The 23,985-nt window shown below is 30.1% G+C and overlaps 6 protein-coding genes across 8 annotated transcripts in view; 3 read left to right on the forward strand and 3 right to left on the reverse strand.

Moving 5' to 3' along the window:
- Nucleotides 1-78: 78 nt before the first annotated feature.
- LOC108733601 (cyclin-G-associated kinase) lies at nt 79-5,475 on the reverse strand. 2 transcript variants are annotated; one of them, XM_018464833.2, is made up of 17 exons: nt 5,249-5,473; nt 5,126-5,187; nt 4,893-5,067; nt 4,574-4,839; nt 4,153-4,375; nt 3,751-3,983; nt 3,498-3,700; nt 3,105-3,444; nt 2,768-3,015; nt 2,453-2,558; nt 2,205-2,380; nt 1,954-2,147; nt 1,651-1,778; nt 1,221-1,599; nt 690-1,153; nt 423-584; nt 79-334 (listed from the first exon to the last, which is right to left on the reverse strand). In XM_018464833.2, the coding sequence occupies exons 1-17, from the start codon at nt 5,379-5,381 to the stop codon at nt 224-226; spliced, it is 3,603 nt and encodes a 1,200-aa protein (XP_018320335.1). In that variant the 5' UTR covers nt 5,382-5,473; the 3' UTR covers nt 79-223. The 2 variants fall into 2 exon arrangements, with proteins under 2 accessions (XP_018320335.1, XP_018320336.1); XM_018464834.2 differs by having other exon boundaries at nt 224-334; nt 1,654-1,778; nt 5,249-5,475.
- A 614-nt stretch (nt 5,476-6,089) lies between these two features.
- On the forward strand, nt 6,090-10,457 carry LOC108733602 (LMBR1 domain-containing protein 2 homolog). Its single transcript, XM_018464835.2, has 11 exons — nt 6,090-6,363; nt 6,418-6,575; nt 6,662-6,829; nt 6,955-7,165; nt 7,218-7,394; nt 7,658-7,835; nt 7,950-8,131; nt 8,188-8,427; nt 8,483-8,684; nt 8,937-9,044; nt 9,102-10,457. The coding sequence occupies exons 1-11, from the start codon at nt 6,190-6,192 to the stop codon at nt 9,326-9,328; spliced, it is 2,025 nt and encodes a 674-aa protein (XP_018320337.1). The 5' UTR covers nt 6,090-6,189; the 3' UTR covers nt 9,329-10,457.
- Nucleotides 10,458-11,370: 913 nt separating this feature from the next.
- On the reverse strand, nt 11,371-14,427 carry LOC108733612 (D-glucuronyl C5-epimerase B). The gene is made up of 4 exons (XM_018464850.2): nt 14,095-14,427; nt 13,170-14,033; nt 12,200-12,659; nt 11,371-11,950 (listed from the first exon to the last, which is right to left on the reverse strand). The coding sequence occupies exons 1-4, from the start codon at nt 14,167-14,169 to the stop codon at nt 11,550-11,552; spliced, it is 1,800 nt and encodes a 599-aa protein (XP_018320352.1). The 5' UTR covers nt 14,170-14,427; the 3' UTR covers nt 11,371-11,549.
- Nucleotides 14,428-14,721: 294 nt separating this feature from the next.
- On the forward strand, nt 14,722-17,306 carry LOC108733569 (zinc finger protein OZF-like). Of its 2 annotated transcripts, none has more exons than XM_018464757.1 (5): nt 14,722-15,117; nt 15,173-15,463; nt 15,744-16,062; nt 16,117-16,515; nt 16,620-17,306. In XM_018464757.1, the coding sequence occupies exons 1-5, from the start codon at nt 14,941-14,943 to the stop codon at nt 16,967-16,969; spliced, it is 1,536 nt and encodes a 511-aa protein (XP_018320259.1). In that variant the 5' UTR covers nt 14,722-14,940; the 3' UTR covers nt 16,970-17,306. The 2 variants fall into 2 exon arrangements, with proteins under 2 accessions (XP_018320259.1, XP_018320260.1); XM_018464758.1 differs by having other exon boundaries at nt 16,144-16,515.
- A 194-nt stretch (nt 17,307-17,500) lies between these two features.
- On the reverse strand, nt 17,501-21,523 carry LOC108733565 (probable replication factor C subunit 1). Its single transcript, XM_018464753.2, has 11 exons — nt 21,334-21,523; nt 21,041-21,202; nt 20,893-20,981; nt 20,709-20,838; nt 20,109-20,637; nt 19,697-20,058; nt 18,963-19,595; nt 18,390-18,850; nt 18,093-18,293; nt 17,884-18,029; nt 17,501-17,693 (listed from the first exon to the last, which is right to left on the reverse strand). Exons 2-11 carry the CDS (start codon nt 21,107-21,109, stop codon nt 17,581-17,583), a joined length of 2,733 nt encoding a protein of 910 aa, XP_018320255.2. The 5' UTR covers nt 21,110-21,202; nt 21,334-21,523; the 3' UTR covers nt 17,501-17,580.
- A 1,837-nt stretch (nt 21,524-23,360) lies between these two features.
- Nucleotides 23,361-23,985, forward strand: part of LOC108733566 (ABC transporter G family member 20) — a 22,417-nt gene continuing 21,792 nt past the window's right edge. The window contains exon 1 of the mRNA XM_025980398.1: nt 23,361-23,555. The gene's annotated coding sequence lies outside the window, so the exon portion shown is untranslated. The remainder of the gene's footprint in view (nt 23,556-23,985) is intronic.

Below are 23,985 nucleotides of genomic sequence, written 5' to 3' on the forward strand. Positions count from 1 at the left end.
AAAACTTAATACAATTAAATTCAATTTCTTACAATAATTTTACATGTTTTTTTATACATTATTTGATCTGTTTTGCATACATACAGCATTAAATACATTTTTAAATAATTTAATCGTGTTTGGGGTCTATCTCTAAAGACAGATTAACGCCAATGCAGATGCTTTTACTACTGGAATGCATTTTTTTACGGCAAAGAGTTAATACTTGTAATGTATATTCAGTTTAACTAGCAAACATGTTTTGCTGTGATGCATCATTTTCGAAGTCGGTCCATGCGTTATTAAGTTCCATAAAAACTAATTTTGCAATATTCTCGTTTTCTGTTCCAGCTTGCTGCATACATAGATTGATTCACAGATTTTTTGAAAACAAAACAGAAGTACATAAATTTTGATAAAATGCAACTATATATTCTAATTACCTTGTCAGGATGTACCGCCAAGCATGCCTTACGGTAGGCCTTTTTAACATCTGCCGCAGTCACAAGTTGGTGCATTTCACATTTGTGCCATTTTGCGCCATCCCATAGAACGGTGTGGACTGAGCAAAGTAGAGCACGAATGTTACCCTTCTTCCCTTCAACCTACGAACAAAAAAATACTTAAAAATATTCCCTTTTGTTGGCATATTTACAATAAATATACAGATTATTTTACAAATTCTACATCAGAAACGAAATAAAACGTACCCACTCCAAAATTTTTAATTTCTCAGGATCCATATCTTTTGCTAATTCTTCTTTTCTCATTTCATTAATAGTTCTAGGGGAATTGTCCTTTTTACTTGTGAACTGAAACCCTTGCGAACCTAACAAATCTTCGAAAACATCTGCCGATTTCACTTTTGAATTGGCCGCCACAGGTGGTTCCTTTTTACCAAAAGCATTATCAAAGTGAGCTCTATTATAATCAGGTCGTAAATCAGCAGGCGATTTAGCTTGATGTTGAGGAGTTAGATTTGGTGATACTTTTGGGGAATTACCCATATCAGTTGATGTAGAACCCATATTCATAAACATAGACGAACCGTGTTGGGGAGAAGTGGAAGGCATATGCTGTGGAGTAGTAGGAGGAGCACGAAACGGTGAATGAGACCCATTTGTTGATGTTTGTTGTTGGGTAGCCCATTGACTATTCAAAGTTCCCAAATTTGCTGTAAAAATTCATCAGTAAATTAAATCAATATTCAATAATACATATGATAAATTGGCGATGATTACCAAAATCAGCAAATAAGTCCTTGGGTTTTGGCTGCGTTTCGGAAGTTTGTGAAGTATTTATAGGTGGGGTGAAAGTTGGCTGGACGTTAGTAGTACCACTCCAATTGCCCAAAAGAGTCGGTTCATTACCTACCCCTTCCAAATTCCCAAACGGATCGAAAAAATCAGTAACACTTTTTTTATCGTTTGCATCATCATTAGAAGGGGCGGCGTAAGTTTGAAAAGAGTCACTATTACTTGCTAAATCACTTAGAAGATCGAAATTAGTGCTTGCTGATGTAGAAGTTGCTGTATTTGTTGCAGTGACATCGACATTTAAGTTAAGAAAATCAACAGCCTCTTCCAAAGTCTGGGAAGGTTTAGGCTCTTTTGAAGATAACTAAAAATTAGATAGTCAATAACTACAAAAAAAGAAAAATACTTCTCTTACAACAGGTTCAAAATATGAATCGCTTGTTTCTTTAACTTCTTCTTGAACAACGTGGGCAGGCTTTGGTGACGGAGGCGCTGGTCTTTGCGGTTTTGGAGCAGGTTTTGAAGGCCTTGTTTGCTTACTTACTGTATATATTGTATGTTAAAATCAAAATTCGATTCCAAATTTTAGAAGATATCTACTTAGGTCATGAACTAAAAGAGGGGGGGGGAGTCAAGAGTTGTGACTTAGGAAAAGGTATAATGAACAAAGAGAGGATAGAAGAAATTTAAAATGTTTAATTACAATTACATTTCTTACCGAAATTATCAACAATTTCGTCTTTTTCTAGCTGCGAACTAAAAAGAACATCGGGAGAACGAGTGGTGTTATCTTTTATCCAAGGTGGTGGTTGACTTGGTTTTCTTTCTGTATCTGATACAAATACGTTCAAAATGATTGTGAATCCATCTTGATAATGATCGTTTCCCTCAGCTAAACTATCTAATTCATTCCTAAAATGGTGGTTTTGTTTGCTTATATTTTATTTTTCTTTTAATACCAAAATATACTTTGGAAAACGAATGCAGGTCTCCTCTTCAGAAATGAACCCTGTATGGAATTGAATTTTACATATTTTTATACCCGTAGCTTTACCCTGACTCATGACTCCCCCTAATACGTTCCTTGCGTGATAGACGGCAATGCAGACATCTCCGCATACGTTAGCACTTAACGGTATTAGACACTTTAAACAGATAATGATTGTTAAAAATACGATTCCCTTCTACTACACTTTACAATTAATTTTCTTATTTACCTTTCCTTCAGTATAATTATAGAGACGCATTCTTTCATATTCTTCTAATGTAGATAAAATACATCTATTTTCACTATATATTTCTACATACGGTCGGCAACCATCCCTAAAAATGTTTTCAAAATCGCCTTGTGTTTCAATACGCCATTTTTTTAATCACTATTGCGATATTTATAATCATAAAATTTTTGAGAAAAACAATTTTAAACCTTTAAAAATAAAATACATACCTAGAAAATTTCAAAACAAAATGTACAACTCGAAAACATCGCAATAATTGAATTTATAAGTAAATGTATAATCGTTTATTCCTACCTCACTTTAGTAAAAAGGGGAATTGGTTGCATAACTAGAGAAACTATTGTAATCGGTTTAGAATGAGGGTAAAGTGGAGGATTTTTTATAATGTCCGATAAATAGTACAAATATCGAAGTTGAGAAGGACCCATATTAGGGGGCGTTCGCTTGACGGCGAAAAGTTGAAGAGAATCTTCTGGTATTTCGAATAGGCCAGCATACAACAAAAGAGCGCATACGACTGTTGCCGAAGTCGCTTTGCCATCCTTGAAAAAAAAAAAACAAAACGTACAAACTTTCGTTAGATTTAAAAATTAAAGGAAATGTATTAAGGAAGTAATTTGTATTTATGTACCATGCAATGAACTACTACAACATTTCTGCTGTCGCCTTCCATGTACTGGTAAATATCTTCTACGATTTGGTATAATGAGTTAAGTAAAGGAGCCTTGTAATGTTCAGGGTATGCAAAACTGCAATCAACAATCCTTGCCTGACCAAATTTTGATTGATAAGTACGCCTGGACAAATTGTACACTGAATACTTAAAGTTTGGATGTCTCGAGTCCAAGAATAACTTTACATCTTCAATATGATTTGTTCTATAGGTGGATTCAATTCCTTCAGATGGAAAGGGCATTACTAATATTTTAGAAGTAACATAAGAAATATCCAGATCTGTTCGTGCTATTGATCTGAAAATTACGTCTGCTTAATTAATTTTGTAATATATTTATTGTTAATTTACTGTTGCATAGTTTGCATCACTTTAGAGCTGGTGTCCTTTAAATTTTTCAGGAAACTTCCCGCACCTCCTCTTATGGAAGAAAACAAACCCGATGAAGGTGAAGAATAAGATTTTGAAGGTTCACTTTGATATTGTTGTTGATGTTGTTTTTGTTGAGGAGGTGGTTGTCTATGAGGAGACTGATGAAGGGACCTCTGAGGTACCTTTAAGAAATATATTACATGTTACTTTTTTGGAGCTAAATGAAACTTACTGCTTGTGGTGGGCGTGGAGGTTGATTTGTTTGATGAGCTGGGGAGGGAGGTGCTGGTCTTGCAGGGGGAACATTTCTTTCTGTATTATTAACATTATTCTGAATGTTTTGCTTTATTTTTATATTAATTGGTGCTTTTAAGTTGTAGTTTTTTGTCTCAGCAACAGCTGCAATTTGTTCTAAGACACCCAGAATGGTGAGCCTCTGTTTTGGATCAACTTGTAAACATCCCTCTAAAATAAAATTATATTTTTCCTTATAATGCAATAACACTATTCTTATGTAATTATGTTCAATTGTAAAAGGTGTATATATATAAACATACATAAAACTGAAATGCTTTACAATAGCAATAGCAATATTGAATCTATGCTGAACATTTCCTTATTTAAAAAACCTTACTTATAATGTTGTGAAAGCAAGTGTATCGTGAATCAGGTGGTATGGTGTAATTTCCATTAATAATTCTTAGTTTTGCTCCATCCTCAAATGGATGCTTCATATAACATAATGTGTACAATATACATCCCAAAGCCCAAACATCAACTGGAGGGCCAACAAAATAATTACTCCAGGTATCTACCATTTCTGGTGCTCTATACATGGGAGTTGTAAAACTGGCCATCTAGAATTTATTAGTACAATTGAAAATACAATACATACAAAAATACACAACAAACATGCTGCATTGTCACCTTCAGAGAGCATCACAGATAATTATAAAATAAACATAATACAGTAATAAAAATATCTCAATATTAAGAAATGTGAATATGAATACGAATATGAAAACAAATATTTTTAAAATTTAATATTTCCTTACACTTTCTTCCAGAGATGACCTTTGATTAGTGGACCATGACATATCTGGACTGAATGTTTCAATAGTAGCAGATCCAAAGTCACATAATTTGATATTACCATCTTCTGATAACAACAAATTTTCAATCTTGAGATCTCTGTGTGTCACAGGAGGAGATTGTGAATGCATATGAGAAACAGCACGACAAGTCTGGTAGAATATTTGACACACCTTTTCTGCATCAAAAGGTTCATTTTTTATCTTTAAAATTTCAACTAAAGAACCACCTTGGAAATAACTTTAAATTAATAGGTAAAATTTCATTAATAACTTATACTACCTGAACAAAGCTCTGTTACTAGTAAAAATTCTGACTGACCATGCTCAGTCTGGTTCTTATCCAAAAAAGAAGCAGACATGTATTGAATAATGTTTGGATGTCCAGACAGCTTTTTTAAAATGTTTATTTCTTGTACGATATTGCGTTTAGCTTGTTCATCTGCAGCAAGTAATCGCTAAAAGTATTATTACTATAGGATTAGACTTTTCTAAATGGCACATAAATAAATTCACCTTCAAAGCATAGTTTCTCCCTGAAGAAATATCCTGGGCAACAAAAACCACAGCAAATCCTCCTGTAATTATAATAGTAAGAAAAAACAAACCGAAAATCAATATGTTTTATGGTTAGTTTACCTTCTGCAATAACCTTTGTAATTTTTAATTTTACATTGGAAATTTCCACTGATTGACCTACGAAACTGTTTTCACTTTCTCCGTTAGTTCCAGCATTAAAATAATCAAAGGCAGATTTAAGAAATTCGCTCATTTTATTGCTATTTTTTTAATGATCAACGACAATTCTACTTGCTACACAGCATATCAGTTACATACATTGCATATATGTTACATGTTACCAAGGATAATACATATCCAGTGAGCAGTGGGGTGTTTGAGTTTGACATTTTGATTTTGACATGAATGTACTTTTGATAGTGGATTCCGTTTTTCATTTGGTGATTTTAAGTCCGTCAAATTGCCTGTTATTTGAAATTCAAAAACTTGATGTAATTAGTACAATACAAATGGAATTTGTAATTTCTCTATACTCATTTAAAGTTTTTATTTTTCTTTTTAAAGTCAAGGAGGGAATTAACATTCGGTTTTTACATGCGTGCTTCACGATTAGATATGCTTGAAAGAAAATGTGGGAATACTAAAAGTGATATTAGTTCCTTTTAAGCTTTTAGGTGCTTTTAGTAACATTTTTCCTTCCAGATTGTCACCAAGAAGTAGGAACTGCAATCAATTTTGACAAGTAATAATTTCAGCTGTTTTATGTTAAACAAAAATATTGCAAAATATTTATATCTTATAGTTGGAGATAATTAATTCAGTTACCGGTTGAAAGTCTTTAACAATGAAATAGAACCGATAATGTCAACGAATATTGATATCAAGCCTATTTTACCTAACAAGGGTCAAATTATAATTGAAGACATTGAAGATTTTCGCCTATGCAAGCCTCGTTTGGTACCTCTGAAAACATTTACACTTCAAAAATTAGAAAGTATGCAGAAGGAAGCAAGAGAAATTCAGAATAGCAATAAAAACCAGAGTTAAATGACTTACCAAAAATGAGTTATACACCTATTATTTTTAATATTGTTTTGTCATTTGTATTGTCTTCAACAACTTTGTATCGGTATGGAAATTGGTTTAGGCATCATGTAATTGTTACACTTGCTGTGTTGTTAGCTTGGTACTTCAGTTTCTTAATTATTTTTATATTGCCTCTTGATGTTATATCGGTAAGGTATTTCAAAATTGATTTAAAGATAGTATTGTATCTATATTTGTTGTAGACTGTATTTAGGCAATGTTTAGAAGAAAATGTAAGTTTTGAATTGAATTCAAGTGTGAATGCATCTACAATATGTGAAGAACCTTGGAGTCATGTTCCAGAGAAAGTATTTCCTAATTTATGGCGAACTGTCTATTGGTCCTCTCAGTTTTTAACTTGGTTAATAGTTTGTTCATATTTATAAATTAATATTGCAGTTTACTTTTAGATATTTTTGTTTACATCTAGTGGGGTATATTTTTTAGGCTTATTATGCCCATGATGCAGTCATACAGTAAAGCTGGTGATTTTACTATCAAAGGAAAATTAAAATCTGCTTTGATTGACAATGCTATTTATTATGGATCTTATTTATTTATTTGTGGTATACTTTTGATTTATTTGGCTCTTAAACCAGGTATCAACCTTGATTGGTAAGTATAAACTTCATCATACAACATTAAACATACCTTTTAATTTCCAAATATTCAAAATGTACTGTCTCTATATTAATTTATTATTTAAAGACTACTTTGTTATTTTTCTTTATATTTTTTAGGCAAAAATTAAAAGCAATTGCTTCTTCAGCAAGTAACACTTGGGGTCTATTTTTGTTAGTACTATTACTGGGTTATGCCTTTGTTGAGGTACCCAGAAGCTTGTGGAATAATGGTAATCTTATTTATGTTTTAAATCACTCCTATTTTAAAGTTGCAAAACTGTCTTCTGATAAATGTGAAGCTGAGGAAACTGTAGATGACGTTTTAGAGGTAAATTATTTAAATGAAAGTTGCAATGTTTACATTTCAAGATTTATTTTAGTCTTTACAAGCCATAACTATAGCAGTGAAACCTGGCCATACATTATATCAACATGTTGAAACAATAATGCAGAAAGTACCTGTTGAGTTGAAAGAAAAAATGAATCGCAGAGAATTACCTGATGATACACCTGTAGATGCACCTTCAGAAAAGTCTCTTATAAGGTTACACAAACAAGTGCGTTTTATAAAATATTTATTTAATTTATTTTTCACAAGTTTAAAAAGATGCTAACAGTATTAACTAAGCAACTAATTTTATAATTAACTTAAGTTTTAAGTTATGGATCATATTTTTATTATTTATTGCACTATATTTAAATTTTAGGTTTTGTAAAATATTTACATTTATTTTTCACATATATTATGATTCAGCAACTAATTATTTAATTATGTTTTAATTGGAACCTAAATTCGTTTAAATTAAAATTTCTTATTTAGGTAATTAAATCTCTCCAGATATTGCAGAGGACGGAAACACGTTGGAGTATCTTAGTGGAAAAAGTTTTTGAACTTGAAGATATTGCAAAGAACCTTACATCTAGAGAAAGACGATTTAAGCGCATGTTTCCAAAAAAGAAAAATCCTATGACCAGGTTTTTTTATGGATCTAAATTAGGTAGCCATTTTGGGTATCTTTATTTAATTGTCTTAAAAAAAATGTTACAGAGGGAATCTAATCCCTCTATTCAACCTATTGTAATTAAGAAATAAAATTTCCTTAATTTTTTAGAATGGTATTGGAAATGTATTTTGCAAAATTACACCACAAGAGTTTTAGCCTTGTTAGCAGCGACTTTATCTGTGGCTATTGTTTGGTCTGAAGTTACATTTTTTAATAAGCAACCAGTTCTGTCTATTTTTGCTGTAATTGTAAATGTGGCCAAAAAAAATTATGATTATTTTACCATCGAGGTAACATTTTAAATGTTCTTTTAGATTGTAGGTAGATATATTTTTTTTTGCTATAGGTACTTTCAAGAGTAGTTATTCTGTATTTTTGTTATTGTGCCTATTCCACAGTTTTAAAGATAAGATTGTTAAATTTATATTACTTGGCTCCTTATCATCAAACAAACGAATACAGTTTAATATTTTCTGGTATGATGTTATGTCGTTTGACTCCGCCCTTATGTTTGAATTTTCTCGGTTTAATTCATATGGATAGTCACATTATTAAAAAACAAGTATTAGAAACACACTACACTCAGGTAATTATTGAGATCCATCTCAAGTGGTACTTTCTTAATATTTTTGGATTTATAGGTCATGGGTCATATGGACGTAATAGGTATAATATCGGATGGGTTCAACGTTTATTTTCCCATGGCTATATTGGCTTTTTGTTTATCCACTTATATTAGTATAGGATCAAGAGTCCTATCTTTGTGTGGTTTCCATCAGTTTGTTGGTGACGACGAAATAACTTCCGATTTAGTAGACGAGGGGCGAGAAATTATGAAAAGAGGTATATATTTTATAGAAACTCTAGAAAGAAGCAGAAGATAGCGCTGGTCATGAAAAAACAGTGTTGAATGCTAAAGCTAGTGGTAGGGTTTTAGTATTTATTGTTTTTTTTTCAGAAAACCATAACGCATGCTTTTTTAAAATTTGGAGGTGTAGTTACGATTGAAATTTCGTTTTTTTTTTAACATAGGGTTGGATTTTTATACTCTTCTCTGATTTTGGTTATTAAAATATATTTTTTTTTTAATTTCAGAGAAACGTAAACGCCAAAGGGCACAAGAATCTTTTGTACGTAGAAGAGAAATGCAAGATAGATTTCATAATCTGAGTCGATACAGGGGTCAAAATGCAAATGAAATGGGTAAGTATTTCTAGCTACTTCATTAAATATATCTAGTAGTTATTTCAACTTAAATAGAGAGGGAAATGCAAGAAACAAGATCATCCACTTCTAATCTGATGCGAGACGCTGTTGCCTTGGAGTCTTATGATGGAACGAAATTCAACACGGATGAAATAGACACGAGTTTTCTACCAGAAAATGACATAGACTCAAGATTTGGTATAAGTACCCACAGGAATTTGGCAGATGCAGGTAATAGAAGGGTAGGACCACCACCTAGAGGTATTTTTGATGATGTTTAATTCATCCAAACAGAGAAGTATACAATGTCTGCCATTTTTTATTTTTATTTTTTAACTGGTTGTGACTTATTTTTAAATTTTTATTGCCATCATGCGATTTATTTAAATAATTAAAACGTAAGTTCATTTGGAGATTAAGTTCATTATTTCGAGATTATTTCATCATTATTTTAAGGTCAAGAGGGTTGGTTTAGTAAGCTTTTATTTACCAATAACTAGTTAACTGGAGGTGCAATTTAAATTTATTTTATTTTTTAATAGTAATAAGCTTGGTATTGTAGAGAAATTACTGTTATATATGAATACCGAAAAATTACTAATATGTTTTTTCAGTTGCAGTGTTCTTTTTATTTAAAAAATAATTATTTCTTATACAACTTTTAACATAAAAAATATGTTTTAAAAGAATTGAATTTGTGACGTAAACTGAAGAGGTGATTTGATATTTTTATTGCACATATATACTTTTAAAAGTACGTAACATGGAAACTATATTAATCAATAAGAAATAACATTAAGATAATGTATCCATAACAATGTAAGTGTGTGTTATCAAAATTTTGTACTCATTTTTTTAAAGACCACAAATACTACATTGAAGCACTTTTATGTTAATATTCGTTTCCCTTATCGTAAGTTTTAGTTGTAATACAATTGTCATTATTGTTACTAGTCATCATTTTGCGTTAACTTTTATTCTTGTATGTTCTCAAAATATAGTAAACATTGCCTTTTATAGTTTATATGTTACAATGCAATTCGATTTATGATTAGCAAACGAAAATTGACTTATCTAAAATCAATAACTGCGTTAAATATGTAGTTTCGTGATTAAACTGCTTTTATTTCCTTGGTAATTAATTAGAAACGTTTGTAAAATGTTCTGCTACAAGAAGTCTAGTCTTAATCTGATAACATTCCACAATTAGTATTTAATACACCGCTATTAATTGTTATCTTAATTGCGATAAAATAAATTATTTTGCCGTTTATCGAAAGTTTCTCTTTAAGGTAAATTAAAATGCTCAAAGAAAAGCTTCAAAGTAACAAATGAATTTTAATAATAAATTAACGATGACATGTATGTACACAGAAATATTACACTATTTACAAAAAAGTGAAAGCTCGACAATAAAAGTAATTAACCAAAATACAAAAGGCACAATTTTAAAACAAATAAAATATTTATAACAGTCAAATATTGTATTTCCTTACAGGAATATTAAAAAGGAAAACATAATTTGAATATCCAGTTCTTATATTAGCACCTATTTAATCATTTTAAAAAGTACCTACTTGGAACCACTCACTAACATTTACTAAATATATATTACAATTATAATAAAAATTGATTCATTTAAACAAAAATAAACTCACTTCTACAGTAAAACAAATACTAACTTTTATAAAAAATTTTTTCCTAATAGTAATTTTAGTTTCCAATTAGTATCAAATCAAAAAACTATTTTTACTAAATAAAATATTGGTCCTTTTAATGTTCTTATATTTATAAAAGGTGCTGAATACAATAAGGAATTCGTTTACGTTTTATTTCTAATAAAATAATTTAAATAAATAACTACTATACTAAACAGAATACTTTAAGAAGTCCGTAGTAAAATATTTTTGACAAACAAAAGAATATTAATTTTATTGTATATGTAATTTGTTTTTGAAAAAATAGCTATCAAAAATCTACTACAATTTTGCTTCCTTTTTTTATTGTTTATTGAATTCAGGAATTTTCTTTCAGCTCTAATTTACACAATTTTTTTAATTCAAAAAAGATATACTTATTTTAAAGGATCTGTATTAAATAACGTATGACAGATGGATGACCTTTTAGTCAATAATGTTATGAAATGTGGTATAAACTGTATATTTTTCTTACAAACGTTTATTGTAGAATAATAAATTATCAAGTCTTAAAAAACAGTATTGTTCCTTCTCTAATGATAACGTCATTTATAAATCCGTTTGTAAAAGTGGTTTTAAAATTTTCATAAAAACTAATTTTAAAATATTCAAAAACTCAAATGCATATATATTAAAAAGGTAACAAGTATGATGCATTTTTAAAAGTATTACCAAACTTTCTAAACATAAATAATAACTGATATGAAAATTTATAGCCCAAAAGATTTCTTTTGTAAAAAAAAAACTGCCTTAGATGATACGTTTTAGGAAGTAGGTTTTTCGTTCATAAGTCGTTAATAAATAGTTAATTATGAGGTGCCCTTTTACCACTCATATATTCTATCCACCTCTGGGCAGTGTCGCTGAACACGCCATCATTGTCAATCGTACTTAATAACAGTAACTGGTTAACATGCGTTGCATGGTAATCCCACCGAGCTAAATTCGGTGCGATTTTAAGCGTGACATGCCTTAGGTCATATGTTGTGCCGCTACCAGTATCATATATCATGAGCATACGTTTTAATGAACTTAAGCCCTCGCGATACAAGATTTCAGCTGTTTTAGCTTCGGCAGGTGCGATTGTCATTAGATCGTAGAGCCCTAATAAGGAATAAATAAAACCGTTGAGCACGAAAGACGGCGGTGTTGTAGGATATTCTTCGTACCATGAATGGACATCCATAAATTTGGCTAAGACACCACCTTGAAAAACCAATAAAATAAACTAATGAGCTAATAGTATGTATAATATTACAAAAATTAAACTGCTTAGGATTAATATGTCTTATTATACAAATATATTCAGAAGTAAAAACTATAAAATACGTACCAGTTAAGAAACAAATGTGACCATATCAAAACTTATTTATAATTAATGCTTTTTATTTACAAAAATAATTCAAAAAAGTTCAGTTTTGATAAGGGGTGATAAAATGTTATTTTTTTACATACCTTGAGAGCTTAAGACTTTGAATGGTTTCAAACCCAAAAGGGCAGAATTCAGGTATTCTTTATTACCTCCTGAATGATAATAAGCCCTAGCAAGAACTGACAAAGCGTGTCCTTGGCCCATTGCTGAGTACCACCCAGGTTCTAAATCTTCGAATCCTGCAGCTATCCTTCGCCTGACAGGATTGGGCCATCCACCTCTCTCTTTGTCTTGATGACGCACGAACCAATTAGCTGCATCATAAAAATGATTGATATGTTCTGACGAAGATATGGTCAAATTATCTAATGTTCCCTGTCCTCGTAGGATTATCTTTGATATTTTAACTTTAGAACGGGAAACTCTATAGTGCGATTTATCATAACCCAAAAAGCTGAGACCTTTCTGCAGGTCCACAAATAAATCTCGGGTCAACCTACGCCAAACGGGAGCACTACCCACACCGTGGTAGATATTATTGTCCTGCAAATCAATTGAACAAAATTTTGAATCAGTTTTATGACTGTAGGTAATAGTTTTTCTGATACGCTTCTATAATAGATCAATTTTCTTATTTCAAATATTTTATCAATGTTATCAACCAAATTATATTTATATTTTTCAGTGGTTCAGATAAGTTTGGATGATCTGATCAGTATTATTAAAGTTCCCTTATTCATAAAATATTAATCTAAAAGTTGCACTGGTTTGTAAGTAAAAAAAGAAAGTTTCATTTGTGTTATCATTTTTAATCACAAATGATTGAATAAATATTAATATAAAAATTAACTGGGGCATACAAAAAAAATACTGTAGGAGAGTAACAATAACAAAAAGTAAGTTTGAAAAATAAAACATTCCTTTGTAAACTAGTGCTACTTTTGGTCTAATACTCTGATTATAAACAAAAGCCAGGCATAATAATTTATATAAAAAATGAGGATAGATCACCCATTCTAATCTTGACAGAAAATTTTCTTGCTATCTTCTTACCTGTGCAGTTATAGTAACATCAGTGCTTAAATAATGAAGATTAAAATACTCTTTCTTCTCTCTAAATTGTAAAATCACAGTTAAACTACTGTTTCCATACAGTAAAATATTTACACTAAGCATTAAGTCAGTAGCATGTTCTATTTCTAACTGAATTCCTTTATTGTATATGTTATCTGTAGAAAATTCCATAACATTACTATCTTTTGGTAATCTAGAAATAGTACAGCCAACTGGTACAATCCAGTTTCCAATATATTGGTCACTGTCTTCAATTATAAGCTGCCTGGGTTCAGGTTCAGTTATATTTTTGCTATAGTGTGATAGTCCAAATTGAGCAATCTGGGTTGGGTAAAAGTAACCCTGACTCTCCCATTGGGTTGAAAGTGGTACACCTTCTATTGCACTAATGCATTTAACTCTCTCTCTAACTTCTACATTATAATTTTCAAAGTGCATGAAAACACTTCTTGGGTTATACTTGTGCTTAGGATGATACACTTTGCCATAACTATGAGTCCATTCAAACCTTACCAATCCATCAAAGGTATTAAGTTTTCCATATATTTCAAAATATTTATGTATAAAAGAAAAAGGTACATAAACCTCTTCACCTTCTTTTAAACATGTTATGGTGTAATCCCCATTATTTATATTACAATCAATCTCTTCAGGTATCACTGAGTTTTCATCATTTATCTCATTATAAATAGGATACCTTTGATTTTTGTTAACTTCTTTAACACCTGCATAGTTAGCACAATGATTCCAAATGGACAATGTAACTAATAATACGGTAATGCAAGCAACTAATAGCGCTACTTTTAAATTTAATCTCATTATAAAGAAAAATAAAGGCGAGCTCTGCAAATAAGAGCAAGTGATTAAGATCAAAGTTTAAAAAAGTATCAAAATTAGCACTTACCCTTGCCTGTTGGTTATTGTGACCCACAAGGGGTAACTGGTGGATTTTACCAAACAAATTGACTGGACCAACCATTAGTTACATTTTATTAACTTTAGGTTGGGGCTAATATGGTACTAGTCGAGTTTAATTTTTCTGACTTACCATTTTTTATATTAAACACATATTTATTCATTTCAAATTAATCAAAATTAAATCTAAAAAAACACATGTTATGTTTCTTGAACCAATTAATAAATAATTTCTTAGTCTTAATGCAAATTATTGAACGATGTGATACATTGTATTCGTTTTTTGTTAGCTTATTGAAAAATATTTATAAAATCTGACAGCTGTTAAAGTTAGTGTTTATTTTTGCTTGATTGTGTGTATATGGCAGTCAATCGGTTTTGTTCTTGGTTTCGCTGTAATTTATTAATAATACAAATTTTTCTCTTAAAATTTTAAGAACTGGTATGAAAGAATGACTTTAAATATCATAATTAAACTGTTTAAAGTATTATATATTGAAACAGTTGGTTACGAATATCATCTGAAAGTTTTAAATTTCTATTTAATTAAGTTTAAACAACACATCTACAGCAACCACAACTATACCCTTTGTATATCTATTATCTATGACTATAACCTATTGTGAATTGTACCGATTGCAATCTATACTAACTCTTTTTTAAATTAATTATAAACTTAATTTAATTAAACTTGTTCCAGTTGTAGTTATTTATGAGAAGGCAATGTTTATATCTTCTTTTCAGAAATCCAGTTGCTCTACATGAATTCTTTGAAGTATGCCACTGTAAAAAATACAAGTATCAAATAGTTAGCTTTACTACTACCTTATATTGAATGGAATCAGGATATTTTTTCTTCGATATGAACAATAAAAATAGAAACTTAACGAGAGAAGTTGCTGAAAATTGTTGTCGAACATGTTTAGAACAGAAAGATTTAAAACCAATTTTTGCTATAAATTATGAACGAAAACCAGTTGCAGATCTATTATTTTATTGTATAGCTTTGAAGGTATGCTAATTCAAGATATATGCCTTTCCGTTTTTCAAAATAAATAATTTTGTAGGTTGAAGAAAACTATAAATTACCTGATAAAATATGTTCTTCCTGTTTTGGAGAATTAATAAGAATTTTTGCTTTTAAGCAAAAATCTCATGCAACAACTAAAATTTTAGAAAATTGTTTAAACAAATTTGAAGCAGAAAAAATTAGTAAACAAGAAAAATTAGACAAAGAAACAAAAGCAGGTGATTCAGAAGAAATTTTGATAGAACCGCAATTGAGGAAAACAAATAAATTAGATAATAATTTTTCATATTCTACAAATGAATCAAAATCCCTTATTGATTTATCAGAGGTACATGAATTGTTTCATATTATTTAAAAAGGTTGTTCTGGTTGTGAAATAATGCTTCATTTATAATATGCTGTTATTTTTTAATATTAAAAAAGTGTATCTAATTGTAAAAAAAATATTTAAACTTTACAATATTTATTATCTTATATAGTGCCCCTTTACCACTATTGGTAAAATATCTGTATTATGGCTCTTTTGAAAACTAACTTTTAGCATGAATATAAGAATCATTTTTTGTTGATTATTTAAATTTAACACTATTAATGCAATTTTTATTTAGTTTCAGCTTCACTTTAAGAAGTCGGTTAAATCTAGATCATTAACGTGTAAAGTTTGTACTATGGAGTTTGGAGATAGTAATAGCTTAAAAACTCATAAAAAAGAAATGAAACATGTAGATGTGAAAAATCATACATGTCTTGTTTGCAATAAAACATTTACTAAAAGTAAACTGAAGCAACATATGAGAATTCACACAAAAGAAAAACCATATCAATGTAAAAAGTGTTTTAAAAGATTTTCAATGGTATGGAACTTAAACAGGCATATGATGGGACACACAGGGGAAAAGCCTTTTATATGTGATATTTGTGGAAAAGGTGCACAACATTTTATTTATTTAATATTTTACTTTGTTACTTGTTACATTATAGGTTTTATTCAAGCAATAACACTTGTAGAGCATAAAAGAACTCACACTGGAGATGCTCCCTATGTATGCAGTTATTGTGGAAAAAGATTTATACGTTCGTCTCGTCATAAAGCTCATTTAAAGGTGCACCTTCTGGAAAGACAAAAGCACCTCAATGGAGGAGATAATAATCCGAGCGATAGTTTTCACGAAGAAAATAGATGTCCAACTTGTAGTAGACTTTATGCAAGTAAAGGAACATTGAGAATGCATATGTTGAGACATGGAGAAAAGACACTGTTATGCAGTGACTGTGGAAAGAAATTTTATACAAAAAACAATTTAATATCCCATAGTAAAGTCCACAAAGGAGAAAAATTATATGTGTGTAAAGAATGCAATAAGACATTTACGTTTTCAAGTAAGAAAATTATTAAAAAAGTATCATTATTCAATAACAAAGTTAATTTTTATTTATAAGTACACATATGGATTGTCTAATTTTAAAAATATTGATTTTAATAGGTGCCCTGAAGACACACATGCTAGTACATACCTCTCAAAAGCCTTATACTTGTAAAATATGCTCAAAATCATTTAAACAACACCATCACTTAAAATACCATTTGAGAGTACACAGCGGGGAAAAACCGTATAGCTGTACTTGTTGCGGTAAAACTTTTGCTTTGAATACAAATTTAACCGTTCATTTACGAACACACACTGGGGAGACACCCTATGTTTGTAGCGTTTGCGACATCGGTTATAATCGTTTGAACAATATGAAGGTACATCAAGCAACACATAAACACGAACAACGGACTGTGGACGATTTCCTTAAAGTTAATACAGCTCCCAAGGATTTTGCTACATGAATTGTTGGTTTTATGAATTATATTTATGCTATTTAAGTCACCCAGTTCAGCAAATATTGTCTGGTTTTCTTGTATTTCTCAAATGTTTTGAAATGAAGTTAATGAATAAGAAATGGACAACAATACATTTTTAATGAAATGAATTACACTTCAGATTTAAATGAACATAATAAATATACAAAAGTAAGTCAAAAGGTAAAAAAAGTTTCATTATTAGCGACCTAGACATCTTAATAATTTAACTAACACTGACTAGTAAATTCTGCAAATATTGATTGCTAGAACAATAATAATGGAAGCCTTTATTTATCAATTTGCTTATTAATTGTTTTTTTAATTAGTACTTACAGGCATTTATGTACTTAACGATATTAAAAATTTTAGGTTTTATGTAATTAGAAAATTTCGTTTTGTGCGTTTTTATATAGTTCATACGAAATATTATGCGTTAAAAAGTTATTATTAGTTTCTTAGTTTGCTATTAAAAAAGTATTTCTGTGAATTCACTTGTTAAAATAGACCGTCGATTNTAACAGATCAGATTACGTGGCAGGTTTAGACTTGAACTCATTTTTTAAACAAAGTTATAAAAATAAGCAGAAGAGGTAGTGTCATGTCGTTGTCTTTCGTTTGCATAATTTGGCTTGCATTTCCCGAAGTAAATTGTCAAATGATTCTTCACTTTTACGCACAGGTGCGTAACCTATTTCTTCACGAATATCATCTGAAAGTTTTAAATTTCTATTTAATAAAAATTGCATTTACAAAATTTCTCATTATTTAATGAACTTTTGATTAACAATTATTAATTGTAATATATGTTCCGTAGGCATGTTTTTGTAAAAATTCCGTTTTTGCACTTTACGTTTAAAGCAATTAGTAATATAAAATATATAAATCTACTTAAAACTCACCCAAGTCTGAATATCGAGTCCTGCAGAATATGCGTCGACCCCCAAAGCTTAAATCGTATTGCGGTAATGTGGGGTCATCATTTCCATGCTCGACGGCTTCATAAGCGTCTACATTGTACATAAATGTGACAAAACCATAATTATCGCTAAATTGGACAACAGACAAATGTCACAGTATTGTATTAATACGTAAAATATTAATAACTAACCCATAATCCCGAAAATGAATACTAATGTTCGTGATAGGACCGAACTTTTGAAAACGACGACGTAGGTCTTCGCGACTTGTTCTTGAGCTTATTCCACCGACATAGACTATTCGGCGTTCTTCCACGGCACGTAGATGTTCTTTGCTGATGCTTTTTTGTCTTTTTCTTACTGGTATTCTTTGAGGTGATATAGATCGAGATCTAAAATTGCATTCATTACATTTTTATTAAATTACAAAACCTACTGATTAGTACGAGTAACCATTACAATATTAGACATAAAAAAAAAATTCTTACCTAGAGGTTGATGTAGATGTGTTACTATATCTAGAATCAAGCGAACTGCTTCTGGAAGAACGACTGGTGCTTTGTTCTTGATTTTTTTCTTTTTCGTCCCTTTCACGCCTCTTGTTTTTTGAATCTTTTTCACTAGTATTTGTAGGAGAATTCTCGAACTTTACATCCATCCAATCTTCGGAAAAGTCAGTCTGTATTCCAAGGGTGCGGGTTTTTACAACATCTCTCTTTTTTGGTCGGTATATTATTGTTCTGTCTTCACCATGAACGATTTCGTTTTTAGATGTTTGTTCTTCAGAAACCACAGTTTTAGTCTTAACTTTATTCTGGATGTTTTCTATTACTGAGGAGATCAAAGAGTTGGAACTGATTTTTCCATTTGCATTTTCGAGAATTGGTTTTATTTCTTCCAATTGTTTAATTGGAGACACGCTTATATGTTTATTTTTTCTAAGTGGAATCTAAAAAAAATGCAATTAAGTATCTGAACTCAAAGAAATGTTTTACTTTCAAATAAAAAACAATTTAATATATTAAGTTCATAGTTTATAGTGTAATATTAAAACTTTTTACTTTTATGAAATCAGTATTAACTCCAATACTGACAATAGTTTTTGTTATAAGTTCCTTTGGTATAACAAGCTCAGGAATTACTTGTTTTAATTTTTCATCATTATTAATATTTTCTTCAGTAACCATTTTATTGCAATCTGAGTCTTTCATTTTTTCTTTATTTTGACTTTTCACTTTATCACATTTTTCAGTCTGATTTTGTGAGATTACAGCTGGTGTCAGAACCTTTGTGTTAACATCAGTTGTTGTTGGCAAATTACTATTTTCTAGTTTCTTTGATTTTGGAGAAGATTTGAGTAGTTCTGCTGCCATTTGTAACAGTTTTTCTTGGTGTTTGAGCCTGCGAACATTTTCATCTTCTATTGCGGGAGAGCACTGCCCACTACTTAAAGGGGAGCTGTTTTGGGAGTTTTCATATGATTTCAGTAGACCTTCTCTTCGTTTTTTGTATTCTTCTAAGTTTAATTTTCGCTTTTTCTCTGTTGATTTATTTGTAATGTTTTTGATTGTATTAACCTTTAAGAGAGATATCATTAATTTTCCATCTGCTCTTTTGACGGTTGGTTGATTTTTCAAAATACTGCGTTGCTCATCTTCTTCAGCAGATTCAAAACCGGAATCTTTCTTCTGGCACTTTAAAATGTTTATATTCATAAGTTCATTGTATTTTATTAAACAACAAAAAATAAAGAAACACATACAGTTTACTTCTAAATTAATAAAAAGATACTTACTTTATTGTGAATTGATTTAGAGCCACAATAATCATGATCCAGGTGAATCCATTGTGTAACAATACTACTACTGTCCTTGTTTTCAATTGAAATATTTGTATTATCTTTTTTATTTACAGATTTTTCGACATTTTTCTTCTCTTTCTGAGTGGTATTGTTTTCTTCATTTTTTTTTGCTTTCACACGTTTAGTGTTTGGTAATACATCTAAGACAGCAATAGATCTTCGCTTGTTTGCAGCTTTTATCTTATTAATAAGTTCTGTGGGTAATACATCGGTACTTTTTTTAATTTCCTTTAATGATTTTGTATGTGCATGTACATTTTCTGTTGGTGGTTTTTCTGCATCTTGGAATTGTTGTCCTGCAATAAATAAAATAGAAAATATAAAAGTTATGAATATAATAGCAAACCATTCTTCTCTAATTCTGTGGGAGTATTTTCAATGTTAGCTTCTATCTTGATATTTTTAACACTGTTTATTTCCACAGGTAACTTATTCGGTGTATTAAAAATTTTAAGGTTTGTTTGTGAAGTAGATATATGATCAGAGGTATCTTCTTTTTTTATGTTTCCTTCAACCACAACTTGATCTATTTTAGCTTCAAATAGTTCTAAAAGACTACTAGCATCCTGTGTTCGTATGATGGAAGGCTTAATATCAATGATGCTATCTATATCAACTTGAAAATCCCCTTCAACATCAATATTTTCACTCTCAGAATCTACTTCCTCTTTTACTTTGTCAACCTCATAACACTGTGTGTCAGGTTTTTTACCTCCATGTTGTACTTTACTTTGTTCTTCGATAGCATTTTCTGTAAGGTCAGTCAAATCAAATAATGAAGAACCTGATGATTTCAAACTAAATGGTTCCGATAGGTTAAACTGATCATTTGAAGTCATATCAATATCCATAGATAAACTTTTTATATCTTCGTTCTGGGAAAATATTTAAGAATTTGTTAATGTATTATTATCAGTATATTGTTCAAACAAATGTGAAGCAGTACCTCAAAATTGATTAACTGTTGCCAGTCATTCATAATTTTTTGATAATCTTCTTTAACTGGAGGTGAATTACTTTCTACTGCACTTTCTCTAAAACTTGAGGTAGGTATAACAGCAACATCCCCATTTATTCTAAAATTAACATTTAATTGAATAACAATATCTTAAGTTGAATATGTTACTTACTCTTCTTCTTTTTCCCAATCCCAAATATTATTTTCTGTGTACTTTACCAAGACGTCTTCAGCACTCTGAGAATCATCTTCTGACAAGCTCTAATTATTCATAAAAAATGCTATAGAAACACTCTTCAATGTTATACTAATACACTTACCATAAACGATTCAAAGGTATTAAAATGTTCTTCATATCTAAATCTCAAAGAATCCATGTTTATGTTCATGCTTCTTTAAGGTTAAGAGGTACTTTTTCTCTTAAATATTGATTAAATAATACTAACAATGAATCGTTATCGCAAATAGTCAATTATTTATGCCTAAAACAATAAAAGTTTTACTGCTGGTTTTATAATTGTAACTAACAAATACGAAAAAAAGGTTATAAAGCGCGGCAAGTGTCGTTCGTCAGATTCTTAAAAAAGTATAAGGATGTATAAAACGAACATACATGCTTCATGTTATGCAGTGAGCTACTTTAAGGATAATGGTATTTTTTACACAATTAAAGCACCAATGTTTAGAAAAATCTGTTTTTAAACAAGCATGATTCACCGTGGCATGTGGTTGATTACAATCAATTACTGTGTTGGGTGCATAGACAAGTTGGGTGACAGTTGGTTGATCTGTTGATTACCATGTTGACTAAACTGCAACAATTATACTTCTCTGAAGTTCGTTAGCATGTTCTAAAGGCGGGTTCACACAAATATAAATGGTCACAATTTTAGTAACTGCCGATAGATGTAGCAATCCGTTTACACTGTTCTACGAACAAGGACAAGACATTCTATCAGTATCTTTATACAATTAATTTAACCAATTAGTTGGTAAATTGAGTACATTCTTCGAATATTTCAATTTAAACTATTCTTATTTCTTTTTCTGGGAAACGTAAAAAAATATGTTAACGTTTGGTGTAATAAAGGAAAAAATCTTAAATATAAGTAATAATAAGTTATTGCTAGTATTCGCTGTTGTCTGGTTCATTTACCGCCTGCCCATTCCAGTGTTTTCATTATTTTTTTCTTCGCCATTATAATACCTTTAGAGACTTTGCGATGACGGAAGAAGGAAAAAGATGGTATGATGATTATTTGATACCTGCGTTTCATAAGAGGTAGCGTTATGATGCTGTTCAATTTTCCAACGAAATTTATTCCGTTCTTCCATATCCAGTTGTTAAGAAAATCAATCAAAGATAAAGCAGATTTTAAATTATAGAGTCAAAATAACTAAATATTAGATGTGAGACAATTTTGAAAATAAGTTGATTTATTAATTTTGAATTGTCGTTATCCTTATATTACGTATTAAAGCTCTGCTGTGGTGTCGCTCGATAAATTTATGTGTAACAAGAAGGTATTTAGCGCAAGATCTAGTTCGAAGTAGCACACGGTGTCGCAACGATTTATTTTGCTAACAATAAATTGAGTATAAACTTAACAGACCTTAGTTAGACTAATTATTAAATTCATTCTTACATGTGCATTAATTTTCACTTGGATGAGTGCTACGTAACGATTTCGTAATAACAAAATATGTAACGCGTTTCTCTTTACGTTTTTGAAAGGAAATGGCGCGAATTTTACTTTTTCTATTCATTTTTAATAGGTTGTAAACATTTCGTGAATTTGCGTTTTAAACAAATTGTATAAGACCATACCTACCATAAAATACAATGAAATTAAATTACTTGATTAAATTGTTTTGAGTATTTTAAACTTTTTGTTTTGTGCTTTATCATTAGCGTAACTTAAATGTTATACATTTACAACGTGAATTACGTATAATATGAATCATATGTAAAATAAAACTTTCTATTATTATGAATATAGACTTTGAAGGTAAAGAAGAGATAATATTATTGCTACATCGTATTAAATAAGTAATTATTTTGAAGTACAAGCGATTAAAAGATATAAAATAGCCATTCTTCATTATAAGAAATAGAAAAAAAATATTTCTTTAAGTTTAATTTAATTCAAGTCGTTTTATGGCAGTAAAAAGTATCTGTAAATTTTGAGTTGTGAAGTTTTAAAAGCCCGAGTAACTAGAATTAAGTATAACTATCGATGATCTTTTTATCACTTGCGGGATTATAACACAATGAATAGATATAATTTGTATATCCTGTCGTAATTGACCTTAGCGGGTTGTTTTCTTGTGGTAAATAACGTTGAACAGGTTGACCTGCTTTAGTACATCGATTTGTGGCTCGTCACTAAAATGGTTTTAGGTATGAATGACAAAGAAAATTGGTGAAACCAATTTTAATGTGATTATACATAGGTATGTAACCATTAATTCATTAAAATGGTAAATGGTACTTCTAATATGTTTACTAAGCTTTCAATTGATGAATATTAAAGGATAGTTTTTACAACCATACGGAAAAAAAGCGTCTCTACAATAAGTTGCGTATGCGTCTGTTGGCGTCTTCAACCGAGTCGACGCGACAAACGCGAGACGCGACTACGTGGGCCCCACTCTTGAATTATTATTGAGTTACCGCCTTGCAATTTCGATTCAAACATTGGTAAATTCGGTAAGATTCCGTGTAGATGTACAACTTTTGATACCGATCGAAGTTTATGAAAAGTTTTGTGAAACGGGTTTCTGGTTTGTGAAAATAGTGAACATTCCCTTGGATTTTACCACATAATTTAAATAGTAAGTGTGCTCTTTATCTAGATGTGAATGTTTAAATTTTTTTTTTTAATATTGTTAGGTGCACTTTTTTATTTTTCTTCCCTGTTACTTTGTTTAAATCTCTGTAATACATTGTCAATTTATTTTTGTTTCTGAAATACATAGAATTCAATTCAGAAAAATGAATAAAATAAAACGCAATAGTAAAGTTTACAATTGAACTGTTACTGAATGTTTTATGTTTAATTGTTTTTTTAATTAGTACTTACAGGCATTTATGTACTTAACGATATTAAAAATTTTAGGTTTTATGTAATTAGAAAATTTCGTTTTGTGCGTTTTTATATAGTTCATACGAAATATTATGCGTTAAAAAGTTATTATTAGTTTCTTAGTTTGCTATTAAAAAAGTATTTCTGTGAATTCACTTGTTAAAATAGACCGTCTAACA

The sequence above is a fragment of the Agrilus planipennis genome, unplaced genomic scaffold, assembly GCF_000699045.2.
Source record: "Agrilus planipennis isolate EAB-ADULT unplaced genomic scaffold, Apla_2.0 scaffold41, whole genome shotgun sequence".
Lineage (NCBI taxonomy): Eukaryota > Metazoa > Arthropoda > Insecta > Coleoptera > Buprestidae > Agrilus > Agrilus planipennis.

Coding starts and splice junctions, on each gene's coding strand:
- LOC108733602 (XM_018464835.2), top strand. CDS start 6,190: ATGAGTTATACACCTATTATTTTTAATATTGTTTTGTCATTTGTATTG. Junction 6,364..6,417: donor TGCCTCTTGATGTTATATCG/GTAAGGTATTTC, acceptor TATTTGTTGTAG/ACTGTATTTAGGCAATGTTT. Junction 7,166..7,217: donor CTGTAGATGACGTTTTAGAG/GTAAATTATTTA, acceptor GATTTATTTTAG/TCTTTACAAGCCATAACTAT.
- LOC108733569 (XM_018464757.1), top strand. CDS start 14,941: ATGGAATCAGGATATTTTTTCTTCGATATGAACAATAAAAATAGAAAC. Junction 15,118..15,172: donor TTTATTGTATAGCTTTGAAG/GTATGCTAATTC, acceptor ATAATTTTGTAG/GTTGAAGAAAACTATAAATT. Junction 15,464..15,743: donor CCCTTATTGATTTATCAGAG/GTACATGAATTG, acceptor ATTTTTATTTAG/TTTCAGCTTCACTTTAAGAA.
- LOC108733612 (XM_018464850.2), bottom strand. CDS start 14,169: ATGGTTGGTCCAGTCAATTTGTTTGGTAAAATCCACCAGTTACCCCTT. Junction 14,034..14,094: donor ACAATAACCAACAGGCAAGG/GTAAGTGCTAAT, acceptor TCTTATTTGCAG/AGCTCGCCTTTATTTTTCTT. Junction 12,660..13,169: donor ATGTTACTATAACTGCACAG/GTAAGAAGATAG, acceptor ATTGATTTGCAG/GACAATAATATCTACCACGG.
- LOC108733601 (XM_018464833.2), bottom strand. CDS start 5,381: ATGAGCGAATTTCTTAAATCTGCCTTTGATTATTTTAATGCTGGAACT. Junction 4,840..4,892: donor AGTAACAGAGCTTTGTTCAG/GTAGTATAAGTT, acceptor GTTATTTCCAAG/GTGGTTCTTTAGTTGAAATT. Junction 2,381..2,452: donor ATAATTATACTGAAGGAAAG/GTAAATAAGAAA, acceptor ATCTGTTTAAAG/TGTCTAATACCGTTAAGTGC.
- LOC108733565 (XM_018464753.2), bottom strand. CDS start 21,109: ATGAACATAAACATGGATTCTTTGAGATTTAGATATGAAGAACATTTT. Junction 20,982..21,040: donor ATACCTTTGAATCGTTTATG/GTAAGTGTATTA, acceptor ATGAATAATTAG/AGCTTGTCAGAAGATGATTC. Junction 18,851..18,962: donor TTAATACTGATTTCATAAAA/GTAAAAAGTTTT, acceptor CATTTTTTTTAG/ATTCCACTTAGAAAAAATAA.